At 42.4% G+C, this 26,596-nt stretch overlaps 2 protein-coding genes across 4 annotated transcripts in view; one reads left to right on the forward strand and one right to left on the reverse strand.

The window, feature by feature from the left end:
- Positions 1-328: 328 nt before the first annotated feature.
- On the forward strand, positions 329-6,673 carry LOC134290311 (uncharacterized). The gene has a single exon (XM_062857420.1). It carries the CDS (start codon positions 329-331, stop codon positions 6,671-6,673), a length of 6,345 nt encoding a protein of 2,114 aa, XP_062713404.1.
- Positions 6,674-13,604: 6,931 nt separating this feature from the next.
- Positions 13,605-26,596, reverse strand: part of LOC109405641 (phosphoinositide 3-kinase adapter protein 1) — a 52,085-nt gene continuing 39,093 nt past the window's right edge. For all 3 annotated transcript variants that reach the window (XM_062845966.1, XM_029856482.2, XM_029856484.2), the window contains 3 exons: positions 16,651-16,941; positions 16,393-16,583; positions 13,605-15,499 (listed from right to left, as the gene is read on the reverse strand). In XM_062845966.1, coding sequence (XP_062701950.1) covers positions 13,808-15,499; positions 16,393-16,583; positions 16,651-16,941 — 2,174 coding nt within the window. In that variant the 3' untranslated portion in view covers positions 13,605-13,807. The remainder of the gene's footprint in view (positions 15,500-16,392; positions 16,584-16,650; positions 16,942-26,596) is intronic.

Below are 26,596 nucleotides of genomic sequence, written 5' to 3' on the forward strand. Positions count from 1 at the left end.
CACAATAAGATTTGTGTGCAATTAGATTGCTAGTTAATCTATGACAGGTAAGCCGTGTCATAAGTACAGTCGGATTGAAATGCCTAATGCTATATGCTCCTAGATTAGCAGACTAAACCGTTAGACTGAAGAGGCCCATACCCAAACCGACTGCGATATTGTTGTGTGGTAGCAAACACTACAGTAAGTTAGAATGTTAATGTTAAGTATAAGTAAAAGTTCTAATGTTTCGCCTTTTTAGGAATTTTGTAATTCTCTGCAATCGATCAATAAATTCACAAAATTCATTACGCACTACCACCCAACATCTTACAAAATTCTGTAAGACATGTCCAAAAAGGCATCTCCGACTGGATCTGGATTACACCCCGCTATAGAATCAGGAAACAACCTCTTCTCAGCTGGCGCCAGTGGTAGCGCACCTGGAACTCAAGGGAATCCTCTCACCAACGATGCTGTGGTCACCGAATTCAGTAATTTGGCCATCGTGAACAACGCAGTACGCGAAGCGAATGGATCAGGACAATCGGTGACGAGCTCAAGAGGCAACGCAGCTATGGTAACAGGAGTGCCTTTCCCCCCTTCTCAGGTAACTGCTGATGGTGGTAATAGCATAAGGATCCAACACATGGGAGCCAAACGTAAGGTAAAGCCAAGTGCTACAATCGCGAATTATCCGGTCCAATCTGTAACCATGGTCGCGCGCGAAAATGCCAATCTGCGCGTACGAATAACTCGATTTAGTCATTGTGAGATGTGCAACGAACGTGATACCAGCAGCATGGTGCAGTGCGATGGCTGCGATTTGTGGTATCATTTCTCTTGTGTGGAAGTGACTAGTGGGATTGCAGATCGTAGTTGGGTCTGCCCGGCGTGCGACAAGCCCGATGTCGACCCGCGAAACATCAACGAAACACCACTGCATGAACCACCGAAGACCGCTCCGGTTGATCCACCAGTATTGCCGGTGAACACCAGGAAGTCTACCGGTAAGGCAAGCAGCAATCGTAGTAATCAACGAAAGGTCGCCTTGCGGCTACAAATGTTGGAGGAGCAAAAGCAGCTGGAGCAGAAGTTCCTTGAAGAAAAGTACCGAATTCTAGACGAGGAGTGCGTCGATGACGAAACCGTGGTTAGCGAAGATTATGTGCGGTCAATGGATATGTCGAAAGTTCAAGGATGGCTGGATGATACCAGCAAATGCGGCGAAGAGGACTCAGGATTGGTCGAGGAAGATGGCGCACCCGAAGTACAAGCGCTTCGGCAGTCAACGTATGCTGAATTCAACGGACCGCGTCCAACGTTACAAGGATTCAATCCTCATCAGCGATCAACACCTCGGCAACCGGTCAGATTCCTTGAGTTGCCGAAGCCTCTAGCACCGGTACCCGCTTCCGAGAGTATGTTCTACCAACCATCCGTACAACTTCCGGAGAATACATTTCGCCAACCGTCATCAAATGTGGTCTTCAACGTCCACTGCCATCGACCGGGAGCAGCAGTCCAGTTCTACCAAGCTCTCGACCACCAGTCTTCACAACAGCATGCAGGTCAAATTCCCGCAGGATACCCGACACGACGGGGACCAACAACTGCTCCAGTAAATGAGTTTCAGTCTACAGCTGATGGGAATCGAATGCGTCAAATCGATCCAACATTTCGCTTCTCTCGACACCCCGAATGCGGTCCGCGTGACGTCGAAGAAAACGTATGCGTACTCAACCGTAGTCAGTTGGCAGCACGCCAAGCCGTTTCGAAGGAGTTGCCAGAGTTTTATGGAAATCCGGAGGATTGGCCGTTGTTTTTCTCCATGTACAACTCTTCGACGCAAATGTGTGGGTTTTCCAATGAGGAAAATATGCTTCGACTCCGGAAATGCCTGAAGGGAAAAGCGCTTGAAGCCGTACGGTGTCGATTGCTGCATCCGTCCAATGTGAGCAGTGTAATTTCCACCTTGAAAATGTTATACGGCAGGCCGGAAGCTGTCGTGCAAGCAGCCATAAGGAAAATCAGGTCATTGCCATCACCGCAAGTAGAGAAGCTCGACACTGTGGTAAACTTCGCATTAACGGTCGAAAACTTGGTCGCCACAATTGAGGCATGCGGAATTGAGGACTTTGTATACAACGCGTCCTTGAAAATGGAACTGGTGGATCGTCTTCCTCCGGCATTGAAGTTGGATTGGGCGAAACACTCTCGACATAACCCAGCACCCAACCTTTTGGACTTCAGTGGATGGCTGTATTCGATTGCTGAGGATGCCAGTGCAGTTATGCAGACTTCGATAAGCGGTGGAAGAGGCCGTGGATCCAAGAGCGATGGATTTGTAAACCTTCATTCTGAAACGGAGATTGAACGCACGAGGACATCACACGACAAGCAAAGAGAGCCTCCGACTTTTCAAGACTGTGTTTCATGCAAAGGCAGCTGTACGTCAGTTGCCAAATGTAAACGGTTTGCAGAGCTGAGCTTAGATGCAAAGTGGGCCGTTGTTCGAGACGCAAAACTGTGCCGTAAATGCTTGCGGAAGCACAATGGATCCTGCAGGCAACAGAAACCTTGCGGAGTTAAAGGATGTACATTTCTGCATCATCCGTTGTTGCATAACAAGTTGCAGGAAACTGAAAAGGATCGATCTGATCGAGTACTAGTAACTACTACCGGGAGCTGCAACGTTCATCAAGTTCAAACCAACGAGGTTCTTTTCCGGATTGTTCCTGTACTGCTATATGGACCTTCGAAGGTAGTCCAGACGTATGCCTTTATCGACGATGGTTCAGAACTGACGCTAATGGAGGACAGTTTGGCAGAGGAACTTGGAGTTGAAGGCCCTCGTACATCGTTATGTTTAAAGTGGACCGGAGGCACCAAGAGAATGGAAACCGACTCGCAAATAGTTGAGGTGGGGATCTCATCCACCGAAAAAATGAAGAAACCACACAGGATGACCAATATACACACTATTCAGAGTCTACAGCTTCGCCCTCAGACGTTAATCCTGTCCGAGCTACTGCAACGTTTCCAGCACCTGAAAGGATTGCCAATCGCATCTTATACGAACGTGTGCCCGCGTATCCTGATTGGCCTAGACAATGCTTCTCTAGGACATGCACTGAAAGGTCGAGAAGGGAAACCGTACGAACCAATCGCTGTCAAGACCCGTTTAGGTTGGATAGTTTATGGTAGTTTTTCACGTGCACAGCAAGATGTAAGCTACGTGAACGTGCACACAATCGAGGTATGCGAGTGTAACAGTATGTCTGATGACAATCTCCATGCTGCGGTGAAAGACTACTTCGCCCTGGACAGCCTCGGAATAGCGAAACCTAGTAAGATTCTACAATCAACGGAAGACGAGCGAGCAATAGACATCCTGGAAACGCAGACGAATCAAAAGGAGCGGCGGTACGAATCCGGATTGCTTTGGAAGTATGATGACGTCCGCTTCCCAAACAGTAAAGGAATGGCCTACAGAAGATGGCAGTGTTTGGATCGACGTATGCAACGTGACAAAACTTTTTCGGATACAGTAAGAACGAAAATGGCCGACTATATGAGTAAAGGATACGTTCGAAGGTTGACGGATGATGAGATAAACGCACGACAATCCCGGGAGTGGTATTTACCCATATTCCCGGTAATAAATCCCAACAAACCGGGAAAAGTGAGACTGGTGTGGGATGCAGCTGCCGCCGCATATGGCGTTTCTTTAAATTCACTTTTACTCAAGGGCCCGGATCTTTTGACGTCACTTCTCACCGTTCTCTTGCAGTTTCGACAATTCCGAATTGCTGTTTGCGGAGATATTCGGGAGATGTATCTGCAGATTCTGCTTAAACAGGACGTTCGTTTGTGCTTCTTCTGGAAGGACAGTGATGAGGATGATAACCCTAGTGTCTACACTATGTTGGTTTTGCCGTTTGGGGTGTCCTGCGCTCCAAGTATTGCGCAATACGTCAAAAATACAAACGCCAAACGATTCGCCGAAGAGCATCCTACGGCTGTCCATGCTATAGTCGACCAACATTACGTGGATGATATGCTCGTAAGTGTGGAAGGCGAGCAAGAAGCGATCGACCTAGCGAAAAACGTAAGGAGCATCCATGCCGAAGCGGGCTTCGAAATGAGAAACTGGATCTCTAACTGCCCGCGAGTTTTAGAAGCTCTAGAAGAACAACAAACAGAGGAGAAAGACCTCAACATAACCGAGGGCCTGACGACTGAAAAAGTCCTTGGCATGTGGTGGAATACGTCTATCGACTGCTTCGTATTTAAAATCTCACCACGATACGATCCAGAATTGATGTCTGGACAGCGACGGCCTACGAAACGCGAAGTATTGCGAACGCTTATGATGATTTTCGATCCCTTAGGGCTAATTGGTCATTTTCTGATGTTCCTGAAAACGGTATTGCAGGAGATCTGGCGCACCTCTGTTGGTTGGGATGAAGTCATCGAAGAAAAACAGTTTGAAATGTGGATGCAGTGGCTCAATGTTCTCCCAGACGTTGCCAAAGTAGAAATACCACGATGCTACAGGACCTCCACATCGATAGAAAGCTTGAACGAAGTACAATTGCATGTTTTTGTCGACGCTAGTGAGAAAGGGTTTGCTGCGGTAGCGTATCTTCGATTCCAGGAAGGACATACAATCGAAACAGCATTGGTTGGCTCAAAGACTCGTGTTGCGCCGATAAAATTCTTATCAATCCCTCGTTCGGAACTCCAAGCTTGCGTCATCGGAGTGAGATTTGCAAACAGCATAATACAATCACTCACTGTGAAGGTCAACCGACGTTACTTTTGGACTGATTCTAGCGACGTTATCAGCTGGATTCAATCTGATCATCGTCGGTATAGTCAATTTGTCGCTTTCCGTATAAGTGAAATTTTGGAAGCTTCTGATGTCGGAGAATGGCAATGGATTCAGACAAAACAAAACGTCGCCGATGAAGGAACCAAGTGGGCACGAGTTCCAGATATGAGCAAGACAAGCCGTTGGCTAAATGGACCTGACTTCTTGCGGAAAGTTGAAGCAGAGTGGCCAGTAAAGCGACAAACCGCCGGAGCAACTCTAGAGGAGTTACGACCTCATCTACTTGTACATACAGTAATGCCTGAACCTGTCATCAATACCGAAAAATTCTCTAAATGGACCGAACTTCTACGCAGCATGGCCTACGTCTTCCGTTTTACTCGGAATGCAAGGATTTCTAAGCAGGACAGAAGCTTTGGGCCGTTAACAACTGAAGAGTTGAGTTTAAGTGAAAACTACTTCTATCGACTTGCCCAACGAAGCGCTTACGCGGACGAAGTGGCAGTTCTACTAGACAGAAGGACGACGAAAACCTCTAAGTTGATTTCCAAAAGCAGCTCAATCTACCATCTTTGCCCGTTCCTCGGTAAGGATGACTTGCTTCGCGTGCGGGGCAGGACTGCAGCATGCCCGTTCATCACCCAGGAGGCTATCAACCCCATCATCCTTCCGAAAGCTCACCATGTTACTGCTTTGGTTGTCTCCCACTATCATAACAAATACCATCATCAAAACCATAACGTCACTATCAACGAATTGCGGCAAAAATACAGCATTCCTCAATTGAAAGCAATGTACAATAAGATCCGTCGAGACTGCCAGCGGTGCAAAAACGACTGTGCACAACCACAACCACCAGCCATGGGGGACTTGCCCCTGTCCCGTCTAGCTGCCTACGCTCGCCCTTTTACGTATATGGGTGTTGACTACTTCGGTCCCTATGTAATCAACCTCGGACGACGTCTTGAAAAGCGGTGGGTTCTGTTGGCCACTTGCCTTACTACACGCGCTATTCACCTCCAAATAGTTCACACCATGACAACGGATTCGTGCATAATGGCCCTTAGAAACGTTATGGCCAGAAGAGGGGTACCTTGTGTTATATACAGTGACCATGGAACTAACTTTCAAGGGGCTAGCAAGGAATTGGAAGAAGCTATGGAGAACTTGGATAAAGAGCGATTTCAGGCGGAGTTCACAACTTCCCATACGTCTTGGAGATTCATACCACCGGCTTCCCCACACATGGGTGGCGCGTGGGAACGACTCGTGCGGATCGTTAAACAAAACCTCGTCAAGCTGAAACCTTCAAGAACGATGTCCCATGAAGTTCTGGAAAATCTATTGACGGAAATTGAAAACGTGGTCAATTCACGCCCAATGACCCATTTACCTCTGGATGACGACCAATCCCCGGTATTAACTCCCAACCATTTTTTGCTGGGATCTAGTAATGGCCTACGTTCTTGGGTTCCTTTCACCGACAGCACGGAAGTGCTTAAAAACTTCTGGAAACTGTCGCAAGCTTTAGCTAATCAGTTTTGGAAACAGTGGCTACGCGACTATCTGCCGTATATTACCCGCAGAACTAAATGGTTCACTAACGTGGACCCTATCGGGATCAATGATCTCGTTATCATCGTAGATCCTAACCTTCCGCGGAATACCTGGCCAAAAGGCCGCGTAATTGGAGTAAAACAAGGACCAGACCATCAGGTGAGAAGTGCTACAGTACAGACTTCCCGTGGTATTTACGAACGACCCGCAGTGAAACTCGCCGTGCTGGACGTAGGCGTTCGAAGCAATGCAGCTCAGGATGATCGCATTCCGAGGGGGAGTGTGGGTTGCGCTACGTGAGTGCCCGTCGAGCCCCTTATGCCCAATGTAACCGACGCTGAACAACAGCTACCTACCCGTAGCTGGGCCCGCAAATAGTAGGAATGACAACAAGAGAGGAACAATTGAACATTGAGGCACAATAGCTAGATAGATACATCCTATGCGAACGCGTGTTGTATGATTATTAGCAAATTGTAAATTTAGTATCAACATTTATATCTATTTGGAGTAAAAAGTGTTAAACTTGAATTATATTAGATAACACAATCGTAGGTAACAAGTGACATAGGATAAACTCAGTGAATTCGATAAATCCATATTTTTCCCATTCTATGTCGCAGCTAGATTGAGCCACTTCCTCTTATTCTTGCCTTCTTGCCCTTGTTGAACTCGAAGCTCAAACACCTACTATAGAGCTGTGAATGGTGAGATAGAATCATGTAGTTTGTAACTTTAAACTAATGAATACCCTTCAATCTAGTTCCTTACTGAACGATTAAGCCCTTCGTTCATGACACAATATGATTTGTGTGCAATTAGATTGCTAGTTAATCTATGACAGGTAAGCCGTGTCATAAGTACAGTCGGATTGAAATGCCTAATGCTATATGCTCCTAGATTAGCAGACTAAACCGTTAGACTGAAGAGGCCCATACCCAAACCGACTGCGATATTGTTGTGTGGTAGCAAACACTACAGTAAGTTAGAATGTTAATGTTAAGTATAAGTAAAAGTTCTAATGTTTCGCCTTTTTAGGAATTTTGTAATTCTCTGCAATCGATCAATAAATTCACAAAATTCATTACGCACTACCACCCAACAACTACATAAGAAATGTTTAACCAAACCCTCCATTATAAACTCTTATGTAAATGATTATTGGCCTCTATTGCCAAAGCAGTCGGTCGTTCAAGTATTATGTTAGACATAAATTTAGACAAAGGGTCGAAAATATTGAACTTTTAAATAAAAAGGGAACTGGCAGCCAACTTTTTTCCATGCATCAACCAGGATATACCTGCACCTAACCACTCACAGGGAAATTTATGATAAGGTACTTGTGTGAAATATTACGAAGGAGATTTTTTTTTTCGGAGTGATTTACTAGTAGTTTCATCACATAAATTTAGTCAGATATTTAACATAAAACGATTATTTCTAAAAATGTTATTCTGCACCATGACGTATAAAAATATCTCCTCGTTGAAATAATATTATGTTTTCAATAGAAATTAACGATAGTTGCCAAGATATTTCAAATTTTATGTTTCTCCGTTTTGACCCAATCTCCCCCCCAGAGCCATTGTCACCCCATCGACGGTATTAATCGATATGGTTAAACTCAATGCTTTAAAACAAGTACAACCATGGTGATGATTAACCTGAGCTTGTTAGGGGAATATCTGTAAATAAAAAGAAAATCGCGTTAATACTGTTCCTTTGAATTCCACTAAGAATTTGCATCCTTTGACAGATACGTATTTCGACCTCAACTGTAAGGTCGTCTTCAGTGTCTTGTACTTGACTCGACTACGAGTTTTCTTTTTACTTAACGCGATTTTCTTTTTATTTAAGTACAACCATGCTTTTCATCAACCAACGAGCTTGAAACTTTTACTGCAGATCATTTTATTATAATAAAAATAACTTTTAAAAAATCAAACAATTTTCTTTCTGGGTGAAATTGATCAGTCAGTGAAATGCTTTTGTAAGTGCTAAACATATTTTCACATCACATGAATTAATCGTCCAAGAATGCGCAAAGCTATGCAAAACTTCTCACGTTTACTTTTTTTTATTATTTAAGTTTAAAGTTTAATAAATCCTAAGAAAACGCCTGAAAGTATGCAATGTCCATACTAAATATGTAATTACCTCCGAAAAGTATAATTTTATTGTTAAATTTGTATATTTATATAATTTCAGATGAAGAAATCGAGCTTAGAGAATACTTGAAAGCTGAAAATATGCAATCTGTGAATCGTAGTAAAAAGAATAAATTTTATTTATTAATAATGTAATACTCATTGCGAAAACCATGCACTTACATTTTGGGTACCACTAGTTTCGCTCATTCTTTGTAACTGTTTCAATCTGCAATATTCTGAATTATAATATGAACAGAAAGCAACCGAAAAAGAGCGAAACATTGAAAATGCAACAATGCGTAACCGTGTGACCCAAGCGCGACGCTCCTCATGCGAACTATCCGAGCGTTTTCTGTGTTTTTTTTTTTCAGCTGCTCCTCCAGCATAACAAGTTAGAAGTAAATGAGGGGAGCGGATATCTATACGCGTAAGGCACGTCTGGATTTTGCCACTATTTATGTTGTTTGGGTCTCGAACGAGATAGCTTTCATTGCAATGCGTCGACCAATATGTTCTGGATTGTACTTGCGTGCCACTACACAACACGTGTGCATGTGCAGCTCTATACTCACATGAACAAGCTTCCCCTTTCCGGCAGCAGCGACGACGCGCAGATGGTGCAGGCAAACCAGGAGAATATACCAGTAGACCATCATCGGTTGCTAAATATTATATAATTATATAATTATAATATTATATAATCGGAACATCAATAAAGGTGGAACTAATTTCGAGTTTCTACACTGTTAAATTCAATCATTTTACCCTAGGGGAGCATCCATAAATTACGTCACGCAAAAATTGCCCATTTTCAACCCCCCCTCCCCCCTATGTCACACTTTTTGTATGAAACCTCAGAAATTTTTGTATGGGTTGTCACACTTTACTAAACTCCCCCTCCCCCCTAAAAGCGTGACGTAATTTATGGACGTTCCCTAGTAGGATGTTGGAGTCAGTATGACCATAGACTAATTTCAAGACCTCGATGTATCAAAGAAAACCATTATAGTTTGTGGGTCCAGTCCGCTACCCAATAATATTCATTACCGTGTATTTTTTTCCGTGTAAACTGCCTTTTGTATAAAATATATTAAGCGTGTTACACCGATTTGACAGTAAAGGACTAAAACTAATTTATGTAATTGGGTGCCAAGGATTGTTCACAATCTGCGAACTTGACTGCGGAAAAAATCGCGACCATGACGCCGCTGGTATGACCCAGACAGGCTCGCTGAACGTGCACTACCCCATCTTGGTGCACCTAGCTTAACCCGGCAGCGGTCGCGTCGTGTACTGAGTACACGCACCATGAAAAATGCACGCTTTTGGTACACAGCGTGAGCGTGGCGTAGTTGCAGGTAGTCAAAGACGCGACTGCTCGAGGGTTAACATCCTAGGAGGATTATTATCTGAAAAAAGTTATCGTACAGTGGCACCTTTTTTACACACACATTTTGAACGCCTTATGAACGAAAATATTTTGTACTTTGTATACGTAAAATTCAGCATATTGGTAGTTCCGTGTCAAAAATTCAGCTCAATCCATCAAAGTTAACCATACTTACAGCATCCCAAACTTGGCCATTTTGTAGAAAAATCAATTATGTACCACAGTAGTGTATGCAGAAATCTTAAGTTTTCGGTTACTTGTAGGTGGTTATATGCCAATCAACTTTGTCGACGACCGCGAAGTGATCCGACGACAGTTAAAAAGTTGTACCCCAGGCAAAATGAAATAGTATTGTTTTTTTTCAGTACTTGTAAAATAATAACATCAATAATGAAATTCCAATGCGTCGCCTTAAGATTTCAATAAGTGAACGCTTACAGCGCCATTTATTACATTTATTAGGTATAACATCAAATTCAAGATAAAACTGAATCAACAATGTTTCTCCATAATTCACGGTTCGTGGCTGATCCGCTCATCGTGCTCTCTACGCTCCACGGCTTCTTGTGCCAACCGGATCTGTAGCGAACACCAACTTTGCAGGATTGTTGTCCGGCATTCTTGCAACATGCCCTGCCCATCGTATCCTTCCGGCTTTTGTCACCTTCTGAATGCTGGGTTCGCCGTAAAGTGCAGCGAGCTCGTGGTTCATCCTTCTCTGCCACACACCATTCTCCTGCACACCGCCGAAGATCGTCCTTAGCATGCGTCACTCGAAAACTCCGAGTGCTTGTAGGTCATCCTCAAGCATGGTCCATGTCTGGTGTCCGTAGAGAATCACCGATCTTATTAGCGTTTTGTACATGGTGCATTTGATGCGTGGGTGAATCTTTTAAGACCGCAGCTTTTTCTGGAGCCCGTAGTAGGCCCGACTTCCACTGTTCGGTTCCGGTTCCGCCTACCAGCATGTACTTTGTTTTTTTTTTAGACATTCACCACCAATCCGACCTTTGCTGCTTCCTGTACAGCCCTGTCACCGTTCCGAATGTTCTATCGATAATGTTCATGTCATCCGCAAAGTACACAAATTGACCGGATTTTGTGAAAATCGTTTCCCGGCTGTTGAGCCCGACTCGTCGCATTACACCTTCAGGAGCGATGTTGAAGAGCAGGCATAAGCGTCCATCAACTTGTCGCAGTCCCCGGCGAGATTCGAATGAACTGGATAGTTCAGAAAATAGAATAAAATTTTCTCATCGCTCACACCGGGAAGACGGCGACGGAAGCAACATTTTTCCTGTGATCGGCGCTCAAACGACAAAAATTCACCACACTTGCTTATGGGCTAGTCACATTCATACGGCCGGTGTTAAGATGAAGCATCATCAGCGCAGAGCGTGTGTGATGTTGGTGCGGTCATTACCACAACAAAGTAGTATAGTTTTTCTGTTTTCACTTTCAAGTATCTCACAGCAGAGCTGAAAATGGATGCCAACAGCAAGTATGTATGTACCCATATCTCTCCACGAGGAAGGATAATGTGCACCTGCCCCAAACACGTGTCACTTTTCACTTTTTCACTTTTTCCTACGAACAATGCAACGCGACCGAGATCCCCATCACAACTGCCCCAAACACGCGTCACTTTTCGTTTTTCCGCCGAACAATGCAACCTGATCGAGATCCCCATTGCAACTTCGAGTAAATGGGTTATTCACTAAACTGCAAAAAGGTCAAGCCAGAGCTGATTCGCGAATGACAGGCGAGTGCGTGCCAGCTTCATTTACTCACTAGAAGAGCTAGTATTCTCGGGCCACTTTTGTTCTAAAGAAGGCTTGTTTTGCGTTTGTCACTGAATTGAAAATCAAATCTGGTGTCAGTCCGGAAGACAGTCCCGGAAAATCCGCGATCAATTGTCGGCGGAAAGCTCTCCCAAAACAATTGGAAAGATTCCGTCCAACCATAACGGCGCTGCCATAGTGCCGCTTCAAAGTGAGAGTGGGAGTGCGCTTCCAAAGGATTTTCGTGGATTTGCTGTTAATGATATTCTTTTTTGCGGCTTCGCATCGCGCACGACGGTGAGCGCAGGAAAGCAAGAGAAAGTACAGTCCAACACACAGCTCACATCACAGCGCTGTGCTACTCTGTACTGTCGAGAGCCTACAACTTGCAGCTCAGTCAGCGCAGATGTGTAGCACATTCCTAGAAATGAGCAAAGCTCACGCAGAAGAAGTTTGAGCTCTGCGACGTCTGCGTCTCGCGCAGCTGGTGTGGCAACTTACACATTCGCACTCTCACGCATAGTTTTGCGGCTGAGCGATGTTTGTTTGTTGCCGGTCCTCATCCGTAGCAAAAGAGAGCGGCGCTCATTTTATTGAAGATGTGTACGCAGAGCTGTTTATCAGTGTATCAATGCCATCTCTGTAAGTAAGTAAACTTGCATGCAACTTTGGAGGGTAATATGGCAATAAGTCGCTTAAACCTATCAAACTCGATTTTGTAAAACGTAATATTTTGCATGAGTCGATAGAGCTGCGAATATCAGTCATGTCAGTTGACTACTGATTTTGCACCACCGTCACTATCACTGTAGGCCGATCAATATCAAAACGATAGTTACCGGCAACGGCTTGATACTGACTCGCACTCCAGAGCACTATCATAGCAACTGAACTGATATTTTAGCGATTCAGTAAGTATAGCAGTAAGTCACAGTGACTTCTGTGCAACCCTTAAGCCTGGAACACATAGCGTCCGTTCCGTCGAAGTTTGCGTTTTTTTGACAGTTTTCCTATGGGAAATGTGTCAAACTACTGTCACGCACACGCAAACGTATGCATTGTGTGGGGCACTTTACATACACTGCCGTCACTGTTTTGTAACCATGTGTGTTGCTTGGGTGTAGCCAAAACTCAAAATGTTTGATGACCAACATACAAAACTTGTTATTCTGTATCACATATTCAAATTTCATCATTTTAGGTGTTTATTCTGATTTTTAAACGAATTTTAAAGATGGCCTATCAGTGATATCTACCCGCCATCGCTATCAGTCCAGTTGTGATGGGAAAAGAAAAGTGACGGTGACCCGCCCAATCAACACACGATCGCATATGATGTTGAATAGGATGCTAAAGTGGAGGCGATATGCGTGCGTACTCTTTACACGCGGTCAAATAGAAGCAGGTGAGTATATGGCCTCCACTTTAGCATCCTATTCAACATCATTTATGACTTTGTGTTAGCTGGGCGGTGACTCAACAGAGCACACGCTGACTTGGATCACAGTCAGCCTATCAAAATCGGCGGTGTGCATACCATTGATAGTGACAGAGAGCAACTCTGGTCGATACGTTAAATGTTATATGACCATTTTACCCGTTGATTGCTTAAAAAAATATGTCCGTGCTTAATGGCTTGCAGTAAATAAAGCCCAAAATCGTATAGTTCTCGCTTGCGAGAATGGCGCTGAAACCACTGAAAGTTTAAAACTCGATCGAGTTCGTGAACGGTTACAAGTTAAAAACAAAGGGCTGAGCCACCAGAATCCTTCTGTATACAAAGCAGTAGCGGTAGCTATGAAACCATCGAACCAATCATGTGAAGAAACAACGGAGAAACCATATACACAATAACCAATAACGATGTTTCTTTCAATTTTCGGATTAAATAAAAATAGTTGAGCCGAGTGTCCGAATAAATAATGTCAGTGTATTTTATCAATTTAGTTGTGTAGAAAGTAATATTTTAAATGTATATGAGTATCGAGGATATGTTGAAAAATTGGTATTTGTATATACAGACGACTAATACACGAATGTTTCATTATTTCAAGCATTTACAATATTTTTTGTATGCGACGATATGTGAAGAATGCAATTAAAAATAAATGAACTACACTTCGTCAATACTAGAAGACTGATTCTCATCCGTAGATGCCCTAAATGAACTCAGCGTTGGTCTTACGTTTTCTAACTGTGAGTAAATAACTTCGTGTCGTTGAATCTTGATGTGTTGCACTTGCGTTTCTGTTTCTTTGGTTTCGTCAATGGGATTCAACGTTGGTGAGCAGGGAGTATTTACGTAGTCATTGTACGGTTCTTGAAACACCGGTATGTTGGAAGGAAACACGGTGTAGTGCTCGTTGGCGATGGCGGAACCGAAACAAGGACGTTCCTTCTCCTCAACCGGTGTCGGAGTACCTGCTGGTGTGATCACTGGTCGTGGCGTAGGAGGAATCATGTAGTTGTCCATCAAACTGCCTCGATTGTGTGCAAACTTTCGTTCATCCGAATCGGAATGAGTTCCACTGTCGCCAACGCTGGCGCCACTCAGTGTACTCATCCGACCAGACGACCCGCTAGATATGCTGTGAAGGCTTGTTGAACTGATTGGTCGATGGGCGTGGGACGAAGGTGCCAACATCGAAAACTTGATGTCATCACAGACATCCGACGGCGTGGTGGCAGTTGGACTAACTTTCTTCGATGGTGTTTGCTTACTCTTCGTGAACATTTTCTTCATCCTCTCGAATGGTGTAGGTCTTTTCAACTTCTCCTTCATTTGCTGCTGGATTCTCTCATACTCTTCACGCATTCTTTGCAACTGCTCTGCTTTGTCTTTGAAGCTTTTTTGAACATCGTTTCGAGACTTCCACGAGTCAACCAATTGCTCAACTTCCTGAATTGTGAATACATTGTTTTTGAAATCCGTTATAATCTCCAGCAGTTCATCATCGACAGACTTTTTGGATGTGTTGCTTTCTTGCCTCTTCAAGGTGGCACTCTTTGGTTTTGACTCATTTTCTTGTTCTTTCTTCTTGAAACTCAAACGAAGGTGTGAGATCTCTCTGCCAGCCTCTTGGTTTACGTTTATCTGCTTATTACTAGGATTGTTTTGATATTCACTACCAAAATCAAAGTTACTGTACTCGTGAATGGGAATATTAGACGGCTGTACCAAGTAATCGCTCTCCGATTCGAAGGTTTTCACTGGCAGATTGGATGGCTGTATCAAATAATCGAAGTCATTGTTACAGTACACGTTACAATTCTCTAACAAATTTGAACATTCCTGACTAAAGGCGTCACTTTTGTTCACGTCACTGGATTCAAAGTATTCCGGCTCTGTAATTCGAAGTTCGTTGAACAAAATGTCATGCTCTCTACCCTCACATGCTTCGTGACTACTATTCAGATTGTTTAAAATTTCCTTATCTTTTTCTGCCTGCTTCATCGAATCAAACACCACAAAATCCACTTCGTCTTGGCCGCTACCCCCGGAAGTTTCCACATTTAGATAATTCAAATTCGAAACCGAATTGCAGCCTTCGCATTGACTAGACTCAATATCACTGCCGCTGCCATTCATCTCCATGTAGCCTTCACTTTGATGGTGATGGTGCTGATGACGGGGCGCCCTGCCCGCGTGCGGTGACGATTTCAACGCTACCATAGGCGACCTTTCTTTTGTGTTTATTGGTGCTGGCGTAGATGATGACGATTTGGGCTCAATGACTACTTTATTTGGGGATGCTTCGCTGATCCCTTTGAAATAGTGATACATGGTAGTGAACTCGTGCATTTGCTGTTTGAAAAAAGAAACGGTTTGTTAGGATGATTTGAAATAAAAAAATGCTTCTCTCATATTAAATAAGTATGTATCGAACAATTACTATAGATTGTGAATTTTCGATCTTCAATGAAAGCCAATCCTGGAATTGTATTTTATTTGGCATTTCGCCTTTTAGTTGACATTAATGGCTTGTTGTTGTCTAAGAAAAACTAATCCTAATAGGGCCACCTCGCTTTGGGTTTTATTACTAGAGCTCTATAATTTAAAGTCTGAGCCAGGAAATTATAATTACAGTATTATTCGTACGTAACATATTCGTTGTGCGATTTTCTGTGCGAGTTAGGCAGACCAGAATAAATTCGCGCAGAAGCCCATGTGAAATGATGCGCTCACGTACGAGTTTGAGCCACTAGACCAAAAATTAACTTCAACACAGACCGCAAGAAGAAAAGTTGACTAACTGGAGAAAAAGAAGATTGTCTTTGTGAGTATTTTCTCTGGTCTCTGGAACAAACTAAACACACACCATTACAGTTTTGGCTGAGGCTTCTCTAGTTGCTTGAACCAAGAAAGTTTTTCCTAACCTTTGGGATTCATTTTCCCTATGTGCATGGTCTAAAAGAATTATTTATGTTATCCTTACGATCATGGATATATTTAAAAGAAAAGCAACTTGAATTAAAAGAGAAGTTTTTTTAATCGCCCAGCACCAAAACAGCGTCAAATCCAAATAATAATTTTAAATGAGATCCACAGATCAGAGCTATGCAAACAACTTCAAAATTTGCCTTCAGGCTTGTACGGTTTATGTATATTGCATACGTTCTATGTCCGAACTGCAAAACCACAAAGCAAAGTAAAACTTTTAAACCCCACCCTTAACTGTACTGATAACTATCTCTTACCGAGAAATTCTTGAAGCTGTTTGCCAACTTGAAGTGGCCTCCTATTTCCGCCAAATCAGCAGGCGTGCGGCCGGAAATATTTCTCATTTCGCAAGCGACGTCTCCCCCGGGGCAATCCATGAGCTGCAGACACAACTTCTCGAGCCCCCAATAGGCGGCAAAGTGTAGCAAAGTAGGATATTCCTCTGGATCTGATAAAGATAGATAAATTTAATGGTCGGTTAGGCACTACTGGAAAGATTAAACTCAACTACTCACTTGTTTCTCGGTGCGTTTTGAGTCCGTCCCCTGTGTCGACCGAGTTCAACAGGTGGAAGTTGGGCGGGATATTGCGCTGGAACGAGTGCAACAGGTATGTGTCCAGTTTGTCGCGATCCGATATGGCGATACCAATCGACTGGCACAGAAAGTCCATCGGAGCGTCCTGCGATTTCAGTATTTGCTCCAGCTCACGTAATCGGCTTTCACATTTAAGCGGCCGGCAGCCCAGGTCGACATTGTTCTTCTCCAGCCGTATCCCGATCATCATGGAAATTTCCATACAGGAGTCTGTAATTGGTGAATCATAGAGGAAATAAATAACGATTATTTCAAAATGTCAAACAAATCGATGCACTATTGACAATTTTATAGTCTAAACATGTATTGAGACTGACTGCGATTTTAGCCCCTCTGTTGAAAGTACTATACAAAGAAGCATCAAATTTTGCAGGTATAATATACACATAATCAACTACCTTCTGTGAAAGTTTCATGAAAATTGATAGAGGCATTCAAAAGTTATGAATAGGCAAATATCGCACATGAAAAACACGAAACATTTTCACAAACACTCACCCATATCAACACCTGTAACCAATATTGCTATTTTTCACCGATTGATTGCTCATCAAAACTCATCATTTGTAATTTAAGGTGTCATAATGCATCACTGAACTTTCAAACGAATCATTGACTTTTTGCTTTTCAATGATTGTTTGCCTCGCGTTTTGAAGTGATTAAAAAACTGCCAATTCTGCAGCAGGGCAGCAGAAAAAGTATCATCGAAATCACTGGGAGTGAGCATATAGGATGATACTTTTTCATACGAATATTCGCTTTGGGGGCAGAGAATTATCACTTTGAAATTTCGAGGCACATATCCAACATGGCTGCCGATGCTGATGATGCCGAAAAAGCCTTTAATCGCGCGCGATTATGCCGTGTTCTGATCATCGATGGTGAAAAGAGAGTTTTTGTTCGCTGTTGACATCGACTCAAGGCTACTCGCTTGTGTTTTCACAAAACAGCAAGGTTGCCTGTAACTTTCAAACCAATCGATCAAAGTTGATAAAATTTTGCAAGAAAGCGTCTCATAATTATACCCACAGAACATTGAATTGTGGCGGAAAAAATCATATATTATGCGAATGAAAATTGGTCATGATTGTACAAAATGCTTAAAAACACGTTAGTTTTTCATCCGCAGTTAAAAGTAATGCATCAAATTTTAACAAATTTAGCACAAATTATAAGCAATACATAGAATTATTTTTTCTCCGATTCTCCGTGACTCATCAAATTAACAATCCACACGCAAAAACAAGTCTACAATCCAAAAATGAGCCGACTTGATGAAGTAGAGGTGTATCAAATCGATTTTGTATTTTTTAACCGTTTTTACAGAAATTCACTCTGAAATCCACAAAATTGCTCCGAAAAGGTTCCGGAAGTACCGTTAGGATATAGTTAGAACAATACTGTACAACTTTGCCGAAGACACTACTGTGTTTAAATTGAGTATTTCGGAGTTATTCAACAATTTTAGTTGAAAAGTCGCGAAAAAACACAAAATTTTTACGATTTTTCATATAAAAGTCATGTAATTTTACATAATTTTACGTGACTAACTTAATTAGCTATTACTCCTTTGTGTAACGAACATTTCATCCATGTATCGTTTTTGTGTAGGAATTCGTTTTCATTGACTAATTATCAATAGTATGTCATGTTGATACTAAAAATCGCACAGAGTTGCCAGTACGAATTAAAACAAATTTAGGGGAACAAAGCCCAAAATGCCAAGATGGGGTAAAATGACCCAACTCATAGAATCATTCCTGGATGGGACTTGATCATTGCTATAGGTAAATGGTGTCAAGATATGTTTGCATCAAACATTCTTCTAGAAGCTAGGCCACCAAACCTACGAAAAATCCTTTGATTTCCCAATGAAAATTGGCAACTTCCGGTTTTTCGTGCTTGCAATTAAGGTTTTCTGGTGATTTTATTACCAGCCAAGTGTTTCCAACGAGATTGAGACACGCATGGAGACACATGGTTGTTGATGTCAAAGCTTTCCATGTTAGGGGTCATTCAAATATTACGATCATCGTTTGGCGGGGAGAGGCGTAACACTCCATTTATTGAGTATACGAAAAAAGCGGGACAGAGGGGGGAATATGAGTCGGAAATGCCCGAAAACTGATGGACGTAATTTTTGAATGTTTTCATGAAGTGGCATCTTACCCAGGGCTGTGCATCGTGGCGATTTATCGGTATCGGCGATACGTTATTCATCTCATATCGGTATCGGCGATATATCGGATTCCAAATTATCGATATCGTATCGATATCCGATAACTTTATTAAAAAGCAACACACACAAAAATGACGAATATACGTGCTTTTTTATAAAACATATGTTACAAGTGAACATATAGGGTCAATGCTGTTACTAAAATAATGAAACTTATTAAAATTGAAATTAAACTATTATAAAGTCTGACCTTAACATTTAAATTAATTGAAAATATCGGAAATATTTAGCCTTTATCGTTATCGTTTTATATCGGTTGGAGCAATATCGGATATCGTATCGATAAATTTGATCCGATAATATCGATATTATCGATAATATCGATAAATGCACAGCCCTAATCTTACCCCATGGCAGATGGTCGTTTTGCACCACTTCCGTTTTACGAATCAGTTTTTAGAATCGCTGAAAATCGATGAAAATGCAATAGTTTTGTGAATATTTTTGCTGAGGTATCGTGCAAATATTGTCTAGTTGCTGTTACCACTTTGGAAGCCTAACAAATGAGGCTAATTATCATTGAAAACGATGAAAGTTTGAAAAATGGCATTTTACCCCACTTGACCCTACCCATGTCTTTTTATTTGAGTATCCGAAATGGTGCAGATGAAAAGGCACGAGTTGCGGATCAGAAGGTCCCAGGTTCAAGCTCAAATATATGATAAGCTTTTTTTCTTTCGTTGTAGCAGTTAGGATGATGAATCTGCAATGACTTACACGCAATCTCCCAAATAATAATGATTGGGACCTGCCAATCAAGCCCATTCCAGGACTAGCTAGATATTTAGTTTACTTGTTTACAAGGAATCTGTCGACGAGATCAGCTGAGCGAAATATTGAGCATCTGTTTGATAACGATCAATTTAGCTAAAACAATTCATTACGATGATGGATGCAACATTTTCCATACAACTGTGGAGCTTACTTGTATCTATCTACCCACAAATCAACACAACTGCATGATGAAGGGAAACTTCATTCTTACTATGCACTCTACGGTTTCGACACAAGGCTATGATGTCAAATTGCAATGAGATGCAGAGCGTAGTTTCATTAACTTATAGCTGGATCGAGACGCAAAAAAATCCTATTCCAGGGCTCGAACCTTGAATCTTCGAATCGACAGTCTCATGCTCAACCGTCTGCACCAATTTGAAACTGATGCAGATGAGACAAAGAAGTTTAATGACGTTTTAGTCATGGCTATGGGCATTGGCGGAGCCAGCTTTTTCTTTTTTCTTACTCACTCTCCTAAACATATACGAGAAAGAGCGGGATGAAAGAGGAGGCAAGCTGCCCCCTCTTCTATCTTTCTCTTTCTCGTGCATGTTTAGGAGAGTGAGTAAGAGAAAAGAAAATGCTGGCTCCGCCAATGGCTATGGGTAACTTTGTTTTATTTTGTGCTGGTAACTCTGTGCAATTTTTGGTATCAACGTGGCAAACTTTTAATAATTAGTCAATGAAAACGAATTCCTACACTAGAATGATGTATGGATGAAATGTTCGTAACACATAGGAGCAACAGCTACACGTAAAATAATGTAAATTTACAAGACTTAAAAAAAAAAGACACGGGCAACGTCTTCAGCTTTCGGCTGTACAGAACTGCATGAAAATCGTTAAAATATTGATTTTTTTGTGATTTTTTAACGAAAATTGTTGAATAACATTGAAATACGCAATTGAAACAGTGTAGTGTCTTCGGCAAAGTTGTAGAGTATTGTTCTAACTATATTTTAACGGTATTTTCGGTACCTTTTCGGAGCAATTTTCCGGATATTGGAGTACATTTTCGTGATAACGGTTAAAAACCCACAAAATCGATTTTATACACTTAGGCCCATATAGCCGAGGCGGTAAACGCACGGGTATTCAGCATGACCATGCTGAGAGTGACGGGTTCGATTCCCGGTCGGTCCAGGATCTTTTCGTAAAGGAAATTTTCTTGACTTCCTTGGGCATAGAGTATCTTCGTGCCTGCCACACGATATACACATGCAAAATGGTCATTGGCAGAGGAAGCTCTCAGTTAATAACTCTGGAAGTGCTCATAGAACACTAGGCTGAGAAGCAGGCTTTGTCCCAGTGAGGACGTTACGCCACGAAGAGAGAGAGAGACACTTATAAACCTTTATCAATTTGGCTCATTTTTGGACTGAAGCTTTTTTTTGCATGGGATCTTTAGGTAGCCTAGTGGTTAAGGCTATGGATCTCTAATCCGGAGACGGTGGGTTCGATTCCCGTTCCAGTCGGGAAAAATTTTCTCGACTCCCTGGGCATAGTGTATCATTTTCCTTGCCTTACAATATACAAATTCATGCAATGGCAGGCAAAGAATGCCCTTCAATTAATAACTGTGGAAGTGCTCAAAAGAACACTAAGTTGAAGTGAGGCACAGGCCAAGGCCCAGTGGGGACGTAGAGCCATAGAGAAGAAGAAGAAGAAGAAGAAAAAGAATACTTGTTTTTGTATGTGGATTGATAATTTGATGTGACACGGCCGGGTAGGTAAAAAAAAAGTGAACAGGTCTAATAAGCATACACCAAAGAGTTTTTAGTTCTGAATTATTTTCTCACGCGAGAATTTTCATGCAAAATCTCGCTCTCACGAGTCAAGCGCCGAAATCTCGTTTGCTTGTAAAACGAATTCAATATGCTTTTGTTTTATCATGCAATCCTAAGAACTTCGATGTAAATAATAACGAAGCCAAGAAATAAAGCAATGAGTGAAATCACGAGTCAACTCATGCATGATTTTTTCGGCGGTGAGTTTGGCGAGTCAAGAATCGCGCGTGAAAAAACTCAACCATGGGATTTGAGAATTTGAGTTTTTACCAACACTGAATTCGGCAAAGAATCAAATAAATCAGGCCAAACATTTCAATAGGTCCTATCTGCATATGAGAGGCTCTTTTTGTTTACTTTCACTTTTTATTTATTGCAATGTAATGGTACACTTTTCAACTATGTTTGCAGTATAAATCAAAAGACGATTGTTTTGACCATCGTTCAATGCAAGGAGGCAATCAAAATACAAATAAACAACTGAGATATTAACTAAAGAGAGGGAAACTAAAGAGAGCCTCTCTTCTGCAGATAGGACCTTTAGACATGTACAGTGCTTGAAACGATTCTCTTCGAGCCAGGTTTTTCTGCTCGCTAATTCCAGACGGGAATCGGCCAAAGCCCCAAGCTGCTGGTCTTGAGCCGACGGCTGCTTCCGGGGTGGGCACTCAAGGCCTCTTTTTGGTAACCTGGATCTCAGGGTCGTTGAGGTGGTCTTGGAGAATTCCTAGGGGTAGGTGTGGTGAAAAGGCGGACAATACAAAGTGGAACGGACATTGGAAAACAAGATTTCTAACATTACAAAAATTAAACAAATAAGCTGTGGTTCAGAGGGCCATACACATTTTATTAATACTAGATTTTACTGATTTGAGTGTTTATTGAATGATGTAGAAAAGGGGGGGGGGGAGTAATTGCTTTGCAAAAATGGAATGAGCTCACCGGTACGTTGCGGCCGTTGCTGCTACGATGAACTGCTGCTGTTGATGCTGGGTGCTTCCGGATTCTTCTTCATGCTTCTTCTTCATGCTTCTTCTTCATGCTTCTCTTCTTCTACTACTTCGGTTTCTTCTTTTCAGCTTGTTGCGTCTTCTGAACAGCTTCAGCTTTTCCATCACATTTCACCATGGGGGGGGGGGGGTTTAACGGTAAGGCCTTAAAAGCGTACGGCCATAGTTCTGGGGTCCGGGAAGTGGTACACTGCGCGCTTATTGCTGGTGGTCTTCGAGCGAGTGTGCACCATTGTTCGACCGACACCAACAGTCTTGACGAAATACCACACAAAAGTTCGTCGGTCACCACACAATTCTTCCTGACATCACACTTCATCCATTATGCACCACGCACTCGCTCGGAACTAAATGTAGGTACGTTAAGGTCAGCCATGCCTAACTCGATCAGCACTGACTTTTCGATGACTCAGCATCTTCACGGTGCACTTCACTGATCGTCCGTGGTGCGGCAAAATACTGACCCGTACAAACAAACTGCTTTAGAAATAGTGGGGTATTTAAGCTGTCGGGTTTTCATCTTCCCCGGGATTGCGCCGAAAGGTCTTTTTAAAGTCTTCCCTCAAAAGTTTGCCTAATGATAAAGGAGACAGGGTAAACTTAAAAACTCCGAAGAATCAGGTTCCTCTAGCTTCAGCTCCATGTTGTAGCAAGAACCTGTCACCCCCGTCTCCGCCTGTTAAATACACTTCAAAGAGAAATAATCGACAAGGTAGCAAGAAAAAAGCTACCAAAGTTCCTCGCAGTTCAAGCAAGCCTCTTAGACCCAAGCGAGGACTGTTTACTTTTAGGGTTCTCGTGGATCGCTTATATAATGCCCTCAGCCTTCCAGAAACATTAAGAGGCATTATTGATATGTTTATACCTACAGTAGAAGAATATTTTCGGAATCTGACACAATCATGGCCCCTCCTTGCTGCGATCATATCTTTCGATGGATAATTCATCAAGTGAGGTACAAGATATGATCACTGTGCTACAGTGGAACTGTCATAGTCTAAAACCTAAATTAGACCTGTTTAAGTTTTTGATTCACAACTCTGATTGTGATATTTTTGCCCTTTGTGAAACATGGCTTTCTTCTGAAGATGAACTCAACTTCCACGATTTTAACATTATACGCCAGGATAGAGATGACCATTATGGGGGAGTTCTTTTGGGGATCAAAAAGACTTACTCATTTTATAGAATTCCAATCGCGACTCATCCTGGCGTAGAAATCGTCGCTTGCCAAATAAACGTAAAGGGTAAAGAACTTTGCGTAGCTTCCGTTTACATTCCTCCAAGAATTTCAATTAACCGCCGTCATCTTTGGAATGCGGTTTCTGCACTATCACATCCAGTTTTAATTCTGGGTGATATGAACGCGCATGGTACAGGGTGGGGCGAACCATATGACGATAATAGAGCGGCCATTTTCTATGATTTGTGCGACGATTTCAATTTGAACATTTTAAATACAGGTGAAGTGACACGTATTGCATCTGACGGCAAAGAAAGTCGTCTCGACCTATCACTGGGGTCAAGCTCACTATCATTCGATTGCTTGTGGAAGGTAATCGAGGATCCTCATGGTAGTGATCACTTACCCATTATAACCACCATAAAGCATAATAGTGAAAGGTCAGACCATCCAATTCAGGTTCCTTTTGACCTCACAAGGAATATCGATTGGCAAAAGTATGCAGAAGCGGTATCTTTTGGCATCGAATCATTCAATCCCCTCCCACCTTTGGATGAGTATCGATTCCTGTCTGAACTGATATATAAGAGTGCATTAGAATCACAAAAACGACGTGTTCCAAGTGCAACCTTCAAAAGAAGACCAGCCACACTAGGTTGGGATGATGATTGCACCCAGTTGTATCTTAAAAAATCTGATGCTTTCAAAACTTTTCGTAGGCACGGTACCTCAGATCTTTATCAAGAGTACGCAAAGCTCGAAAGACAGCTGAGAAACCTGCTGAAAGCGAAGAAGCGTAGTTATTGGCGACACTTCATTGAGGGTCTCTCAAGAGAAACTTCAATGACAACGCTTTGGAGAGTGGCTCGCAACATGCGAAACCGCTCTTCTTCTAATGAGAGTGACGAATACTCCAACCGTTGGATATTCAGCTTCGCGAAAAAGGTCTGCCCAGACTCAGTCCCAGCACAACCGATTTCTTGGGAAACATCCCCAAGAGACGGTTCTCTGGACAGACCCTTCACTATGCTGGAACTTTCTATGGCTCTTCTTTCATCAAACAATTCCGCTCCGGGACGCGATATGATCAAGTTCAATCTTCTAAAGAATCTCCCAGATATCGCGAAAAGACGATTACTGGACCTGTTCAACTCATTCATGGAGAACAACATCGTTCCGCATGAATGGAGACAGGTCAAAGTAATAGCTATTCAAAAGCCTGGTAAACCAGCGTCTGATCATAATTCATACCGCCCAATTGCTATGTTATCATGTTTAAGGAAATTGTTGGAAAAAATGATCCTATCACGACTCGATCATTGGGTCGAATCGAATAACTTGCTTTCAAATACACAGTTCGGGTTTCGCAAGGGCAAAGGAACAAACGATTGTCTAGCGTTGCTTTCAACAGATATTCAACTGGCCTTTGCGGAAAAGGAGCAACTGGCTTCAGTTTTCTTGGATATTAAGGGCGCCTTTGATTCAGTTTCCATAGGAATATTGTCAGAAAAACTGCACAATAGTGGACTTCCAGGAATTTTAAATAATTTCTTGTATAATTTGCTGTCAGAAAAACATATGAGCTTCAATCTCGGACAACTGACAACTTCCAGAATAAGTTACATGGGCCTACCCCAAGGCTCATGTTTAAGTCCCTTGCTTTATAATTTTTACGTGAAAGACATTGATAGTTGCTTGGAAGGACAATGCACGCTAAGACAACTTGCAGATGATGCTGTGGTTTCTCTAAAAGGCCCACATGCAGAAATGTTGCAAAGACCATTGCAAAATTCTCTAAATAATCTGTCAATCTGGGCAAGAGATTTAGGGATCGAGTTTTCTCCGCAAAAAACTCAATTGGTTGTGTTTTCTAGAAAGCGGAACCCAGCCCAACTGAAACTCAATCTTTTGGGAATAGAAATCGACCAGTCTTTAACTTCGAAATACCTTGGGGTCTGGTTTGATTCAAAAGGCACTTGGGGTACCCAAATCAAGTATTTGGTGCAAAAATGTCAACAAAGGATCAATTTTCTACGCACAATTACCGGAACATGGTGGGGTGCTCACCCGGAAGACCTCATAAAACTTTACAAAACGACTATTCTCTCTGTTATTGAGTATGGCTCTTTCTGCTTCCACTCAGCAGCAAACTGCCACCTAATAAAGTTGGAACGAATTCAATACCGTTGTTTGCGTATTGCTCTCGGCTGTATGCACTCAACGCATAATGCGAGCCTTGAGGTCCTGGCAGGGGTGAAACCTCTCCAGAACCGATTCTGGGAGCTCTCGCTAAGGTTACTTATCAAGTGTGGAGTGAGCAACACACTTGTCATTGAAAATTTCGAAGAAATGCTCAGTCTGAACACTCAATCAAAATTCATGAGAATCTATCTGTTCTACATGTCATCTGATATAAGCCTACCAAGTTATAATCCTCCCCGTGTACACTTCACTAATGACAGTTCCTCTGTTAAATACGATCTGTCCATGAAACAAGCTATTCATGGAATACCAGATCAACTTCGATGTATATCTATTCCTCGCATTTTTAACGAAAAGTACCAAAATGTCAATTCCTGTAAGAGATTCTTCACTGATGGGTCTCGCATAAATGGATCCACTGGTTTCGGTGTTTTCAATGAAAATTTCACCGCCTTCCGCAAACTTCAGGAACCTTGTTCGGTTTATGTTGCTGAGCTGGCAGCAATCAACTTCGCTTTGGGGATGATTTCCAACATGCCCGTAGACCATTTCTTCATCTTCTCGGATAGCCTTAGTTCGATTGAGGCACTCCGGTCGATGAAACCTGTAAAACATTCATCTTACTTTCTTACAAAAATAAGGGAGCAGATGGGTGCACTGGTCGAAA

The sequence above is a fragment of the Aedes albopictus genome, chromosome 1 (genome assembly GCF_035046485.1).
Source record: "Aedes albopictus strain Foshan chromosome 1, AalbF5, whole genome shotgun sequence".
NCBI classification, from domain to species: domain Eukaryota; kingdom Metazoa; phylum Arthropoda; class Insecta; order Diptera; family Culicidae; genus Aedes; species Aedes albopictus.